The sequence below is a fragment of the Terrapene carolina genome, unplaced genomic scaffold (genome assembly GCF_002925995.2).
Source record: "Terrapene carolina triunguis isolate 2854851 unplaced genomic scaffold, T_m_triunguis-2.0 Scaffold210, whole genome shotgun sequence".
NCBI classification, from domain to species: domain Eukaryota; kingdom Metazoa; phylum Chordata; order Testudines; family Emydidae; genus Terrapene; species Terrapene triunguis.
This window is the reverse complement of record NW_020664561.1, coordinates 21137771-21144705: the sequence shown is the minus strand read 5'-3', so window position 1 is coordinate 21144705 and position 6935 is coordinate 21137771. Positions and strand designations below refer to the sequence as shown.

Genomic DNA, 6935 nt, shown 5'->3' with positions numbered 1-6935 from the left:
CCTCAGTATCTACCTCCTTAATTCAGGTGTCAAAACCTTCTTATGATAGAGGAAAAGTGACCATAGAACTTCTGTGCTTTTGTCAAGTAGCTTTAATTTAGGAATTGCTTGTCATTATTTCACACCTTGCAATAAATTAAATAGTAAAAATGTGCTACATACCTACTTGCTTAATACATAAATAGTAATATCTAGCTTATATAACTTAAACCTATTCTCAATTGTCACCTTCATAATACATTTTACTGAATACATTAGAACTGCACACATTTATTAACATTTCATAGCCTGGACAAGTTTTCATTTGGCTTATTGGTCTGTTTTATGCATTTCTGTAGCTAGTACACAAATTGACAATTTAAAAGTATTTTTTCTCCCAATATCAATTATTTTACCCATCACACTCAGATACAAGGGTTTTATCCTAGCTCTTCCAAACTGTTGTCTGTCCTGTGGGAATTCACAGTGCGATACAATTAATTAATAACTATGTATCCAGTTTCAGTTTAGTGGCATAAAGGAGAAGAGGGTCTCCCCCTCCACAGCCCCCTTCCCACGCTATCAGGCTTGGAAACCTAGCTTGAGTGCCTTCATCTTGTTGGGTTTTATCATGTATGATTGTCTATCTGCACTTTGCCAGCACTTCAGAGACTGAAGTTTCCATTCTCTACGCTGAGACCCAGTTGCACAGTAGTTGCACTACTCTTTGCTGTAGGTTAATTGACATGCATAGTCTACCCTCAGATTTCCATGGCACCAAACTGCTCACTTAACACTGTTGACATGAAGCTTGTTTAAAAGATTAAGGTAGGCTTCTGATTTCAAGAATCTAGGATACGAGTCCCGCTCCATTAGCACATATACAGTTTTTTGGGCTTCATCAAAACTTGTGAAAGTTGGGTCTTGAGCCTTTTTAGCTGTAGCTTTCCTTGTACGATAGTCAATATTGATCTAGGAAGAGAAAATCAAACTTTGTTAATATCTTTTAAAAAAAATAATTTTTGCTGCTATATTTGTCACTTTATCTTCCTGAAACACAGACTCTCAGTCTTAAAACTCTGTCCAAGGTTTCTTTGAGCTACAATAATTAATCTATCCTTAAATAGCACCTTTCATTCAAAATTGATTGAACTTAAAAAAAAAAAAAAAGGTATACAAACTATACACAGGAATTGCCATTCATTGGTGCAATGCAGCCACTTCTGGGATCAGAGAGAGTAACAACTTAGGACAGAAAGTGAAGAATAAAATATCCAATTAAAATTGCAGCAGGATTTTTTGGTAGGATGTAGGCATCTAGTTTGGAATATGGCCTATGCTAACACTTCTACTTTTCTCCAAAGTGTCCTTGGATCTTTAAGGAACATAAATGATCCAGACTGGTTTCATTTCTCATTCAAGTGACGGCATCTCTAGAACTGTCTCTTAACATCTTGCTCAAATCAGCACTGACTTAGAGGGAAGAGTGCCACCTGTTGAATCACCAGCACTACTTTCACCTTACGAGCTCAAGGCAGTATGGCAGAAGGTGACTTAATGAAAATATAAGAACCTATGGCTTCTCTTCCTGTTTTATTAAAGATGTATTTGTCCTGGTACAGCCCCATTTCTATCCCTTGCCAACTCCCATAATCTTTCATATATAACACAGTACAGATTAACTTTGTGCTTACTTGTTTAGCTGCATCTATCTGAACAAACTCTTCATAAATCTTCTCCGCCTTGTCTTGCAAGTGATCAGACTTGGTTTTCTTATAGTCCTCACAAGCCAGCCAGAACTCAATGTTCTCCTCACTGAATTCTGACTTCAGAAACTCCCTGAAGGCAACTTGACCACCTATAGCAAACACAAGTACTTAATCAGTTATAATGTTATATTTATAACTTAAATTGGGGAGGATAAAATAAATACAATTAAGGTAAAGGTCACATTGAAGTCTCCTATTATAGTAATAAGATTTTGCTGAAATATACAGTATATATATATATATATATATATTTGCAGTGCACTGCAAATGAAGGGTCTGATCCAAAGGCTACTGAAGTCAGTGGGAGACTGTTCTTCTCTGCATGGTCTGACTTTGGCTCCAAGTGCACACATAACTCTTATCTACATTATTTGGAGTAATGAGGGCATGTGGAATCTGATCCAACCCGATTGAATTTAATGAGATTATTTCCATTTCCTATGGAAAGAATGGGCTATAAAGTTAAGGCAATATATTACAATAGGTAGCCATGTGACAGTGAAGATGTGAATTACTGAAAGGCTATTGGCCATTGTTTTGAGCATTATTCACAAAATGCTATAGCTTCATAGATTTGTTTAGTCTGCATGAAAGCTCACTAGATTAACATAAGAAAGTAGTAGTGATAAAATAATACACTTACTTTGGCTATCAAGAAGCTTTTCCAAAGACTGGGACCATTGCATCACCTCTTCTGCAGAAAGCCTGTGGTGACCAAAAGAAAAAATACTTAATGCAAGAAACAAAATATTGACTGTTTAGTTATTTTAATTAATTAAATTAATTAATGGCCTCTTAAGAATACTTAAAGAATACAATTGATTATTCAATTTTATGAAAATGCAGTGCTTGCTCATAAAATCTTTGGTGGACTTTGCATGAAATTGGTGGCATGCTGTTGCCCCTTAACTCGGACAAATAAGAAGCATCAGAGTTCTTGAAGTAAATAAAAGGAGAATGGAGGGTCTGTGGTTAAAGTCCTGGATTGACCTGGTTTTCATTCCAAAACTCATTAACTTCTTTTGTGACCTTGGGCAAGTCACTTCACCTATGTGTTTCATTGTTATCCCTATCTCTAAAACAGGGATAGTAATATTTCTCTACTTCACAAGGGTGTTGTCAGGCTTTAATTCATTAATAATATAAGTGACCTATTAATGAATAGGTGTGGTGATGAGCACCACTGAACTGCCCATAAACAATTAAAAAGGAAATGGAAAAAAGGAAAACATAAAAAATTATTTCAACTCCATTGGTACCCTCTGTGTGGTGATGCCCGGTTTATAAAAACCCTTTTTGTAACTAGGAAATTGAAATTAGCTTGATCTTAGAAATACTTTATGGTTCATCATATACTTTACACATGAGTAAAAATTTAATAGACTTGTTTGTGAGGACAAAATATGGCAATCTAGCCCTAGTTCATAATTACTATGTATTTCTAGAATCCAGTACTTACGTCACATTTCTGGTGTTAGACTTGTTGCTAGATTCAAGATGTGGTACCATGGACTTCAAATAGCTTTTCAGATCTGCACCACTGAAACCAATGATCAGACATGTGTAATGAATGGATGATACTGGTTAAACACAGTTACAGTTAGGTAGCATTCTGTATGAAGGTCTTACGACTTGTAAACATTTAGGACCAGATCATTCACTTCCAGGGTTGATGCCAATGGGATACTTATGCAAGTAATTACAAGCAATTGCTCCTTCTTTCCTACCCACTCATTTTTATATTCAACTTAGGAACTTCTCATCCATATCCCTTTCCATTCAAGCCCTGTTAGAATAATGTTATCGTTTTATAGCATTGAACATGCTATGCAGAAAATGCTTTGCTGTGGGTGAACTCTGTGAAATGGCACTAATTCTGAATTCTCAATTTGCTAATGTTAATTTCACTCCAGATACATTTTCATTTGACAGTAAGTCACATATACTTACAAAGCTTTTTGCTTCCTTTTATGAACTTTGCCTTCTCCAAGCTTGCAATCTGCTTCTTTCAGTTCGGTTGGGTGGTTGTGAGAAAAAAATAATCCTGGCATATTGCTTAATCTCGGTGTGTGACTTCTGAAGAGATAGTCCTGAGAGCCGCAAATGTCTGCTTGCTGCCTCTGGTGCCTGTTGCCTTTTATTGATCCAAGCCGCCTCTCGAATTGGTGTGAACAGATCTGTTTATCATGCAACATAACCACAGGCTGTGGAAGTTCCCCTTTTTCAGTGCACAGTGACGTGTGTCTTTCATAAAGAAAACAGACAGCATTCGTCTTGTGGTGAAGGCTGAACCGGATGAGACTGGGTTTTGTGAGGCAAAAAAAAGTCTAAGTAAAATTTGAAAAAGCACAAAAAAATCTTGTCTACATCTGATTGGTGATTTGAAAAAGTCTGTTATGAGTATGTTTTGGGACTTTTATTAAATGTGCTTCCAGATGTTTCAGGTTCATTTCATCTAGTTAGAATGTACCTGCTGTACTATGGGATGGATCAGCTATATCCATTATGTACAATTAGAGAGATGAGATGGGTGAAGTAATATCTTTTATTGGCCCAAATTCTGTCTGTGAGCGTGACAAACTTCTTCAGGTCTTAAGGTCTCACCTGAAAAAGAGCTCTGTGTAAATTCCAAAGGGTCTGTCTCTCACTGACATACTCTAGTCCAATAAAAGATATTACCACACTCACCGTGTCGCTCTAATATCCCGGGGTTAACACTGCATACATTACATACAATGGCATATACTGGTGCCATGAGGTAGCAGAATGTAAGAAGTCAGAAAACGTCCTGTGTTAACACCAGAGTTCTGCATCCATATGTAGCATGCTATTTACAATCTATTTATGTTAATTGCACCTTGTGTTAGAATACTGTGAGCAGTACTGCAATATGTTTGTTTATGCTTGGTCTAAAATATAGAAGTGTTTCAAACTGGCTTTTGTAGGAAAGGTCTTGAGAGTTGTCCTGAGTAAATTTGGTCCAATTATTGCATTTCATACCATGCTTTTTGTAGAAGCCCAAAGCCATATTTTAAAGGTGTCTCCATCATTTCCAGTTGTGTGACAGGATTATTTCTAAATTGCTGTACCAATTGCTGTTTGCAGAAAGCAAAGTAAACCTATAACACACTAACTGAAGTGATTTGCCTTTGCTCAAAATTCTGTATTTTCAATAGAGGAAGACACGGGGGATTAGGGCTTGAGTCTACTTGCTAATGGTAAATAGGAACTTTGCCTAGTCAGTGGGGGTTCTGCAGATTTCATTTAAAAATGTCTGTAGCCCTTATGTTTGTGTGAAAATAATCTTCAGAACAGAACAATGGAGGCAGCGTTGTCTTTGAGTCTACACACACACTGCCTGAAATATCTGCCTCAGGCCAAAACTCGTGCCTCAGTGAACAACCTGAGTAATTAAGTAGTACCTCTGGACTAGAACACTGGAGTAACCTTTGTGGCTTGCATCTCCATTATGTGGGGAAAATGGATGATTGAGATAATGGTGGATTCACCAGCCTTGCCCCAAATCCCTGCTAGTACACAGGGAGTTCCCATAGAACTGAGCTTCAGAACATGCAAGGGCTGTATAACTCTTGCAGAGGTTCCCTTAGGATATGTCTACACTGCAATTGCAACCTGCAAATGGCCCGTGCCAGTTGACGGGGCTCAGACTATGGGGCTAATTGTGGTGTAGAAGTTCCAGCTCAGGCTGCAGCCTGAACTCTGGGACCCTTCCACCTCACAGGGTCCTAGAGCCTGGATGTCTATACTGCAATTAAGTATCCCCACAGCCTGAGCCCCACAGTCAGTCCAGGTAGACAAACCCTAAGTCCGATCTCATTCCTATCACTACAGAATTGCACTAGTCCTGCTATTAGAGAAGCCTCCATTGGTGCAGGGGAGGGGGTCATAATTCTTCCCCAAGAGATGTGAGAGCTTCCTCCATTTATCTCTTTGGAATGCTGATTTGGAAACTTCTGTGTATTTCAGTTGACCCCCCGAAGGCTGCTGTCTATCTGGGGTTTCTGGGAAGTTTCAGCTGTTTCCTTTCCTTAAATCCTGCATGTACTTTCAGCTCTGATCAGTATCTAGTGGATAATGTGACCAGGTTGCCTTGGATCTCAGCTACTGAGAACTTTGTCACCTCTCTGAAATTGCTCTACAGGAGCGTGGTATGAGGATACAGTCTGAATGAAAATTAGGTCTCAGTGGTTGATATAAGCATGCAGACATGATGTTTGAGAGCTAATTTGCATGTTGATTGTGTCAGGATGATGGCAGTGCGGCTGTCCTCTGAACATTGGCAATAACGTAAGTGTTTCTGTCTGAATGCTTCCTGTGGTGCAGTTGATGCTCACGTTATCAGGTAAACAATGAAGTCCACAGAGGCAGGCTTATTTACTAAATGCTCTCAAACTCTCTGACCCCATGCAGGGCTAAAAAGGAAGGAGGAGTTGTTAACTTTCAGAAAATTGTTTTTATAATAAAGCCATTTGTTGTCTAGCTGCTGGATTTTTTTCCTTAAGTACTATGGGAATTTTGTAGCTTACAAAATAAATGCATCAGGTCAGTATGGGGCCAGATGGAAACATGTGGAGCCCAGTTTTCAGAAGTGGACAATAAATACCACATTTGGATACTCAAACTCGCCCTTAGGTGGGTAAATGACCCCTTCTTGTGTTTACTTGCTGGCTTGGGTGTCCAAACGTAGGACTGGGACATCTGACTGAGGTATCCATGTTTCAGAATTGGACTCAGGAGATTAAGCACCAAGTGCTTGGTCCTGTAAGATGCTTAGCACTCTTGAGGATGCTCAGCACTTCTCAGCTCCTATTGGAGTTGGTGGCAACTGAGGGTAATCAGCACCACGAAGGAATTCTCAGCACTTTGCTGAATCAACTGGGGCATCATTATGAACCTATAGCTGTGGGATGGGTACAAACAAGCCACCAGGCTTGGTTCTATGGCTTTGAGAAGAGGGTTAGGCCTGGTATTTGTTTGCTGTCCTTGCTGAGAAAATAAATGTTTATTTTACATGTCTGAGTCCCCATTCTAAGCTTGACTAGTGAACAGTCATTTTTCCCACTCCAAACAAGGAGAACATAGCAATTTTCTTTTATCTTTAGAGCGGGAACTTGTTAAAACTGTACCTTTTTAATCCTTATTTTGTTTGTTTCCGTCCCCTAGAAT

The 6935-nt window shown here is 38.8% G+C and overlaps 1 protein-coding gene across 1 annotated transcript; it reads right to left on the bottom strand.

The window, feature by feature from the left end:
- Positions 1 to 745: 745 nt before the first annotated feature.
- On the bottom strand, positions 746 to 3814 carry LOC113407246 (regulator of G-protein signaling 1-like). The gene is made up of 5 exons (XM_026655528.1): positions 3699 to 3814; positions 3208 to 3288; positions 2392 to 2453; positions 1674 to 1837; positions 746 to 951 (listed from the first exon to the last, which is right to left on the bottom strand). The coding sequence occupies exons 1-5, from the start codon at positions 3797 to 3799 to the stop codon at positions 766 to 768; spliced, it is 594 nt and encodes a 197-aa protein (XP_026511313.1). The 5' UTR covers positions 3800 to 3814; the 3' UTR covers positions 746 to 765.
- Between the last annotated feature and the right edge of the window lie 3121 nt (positions 3815 to 6935).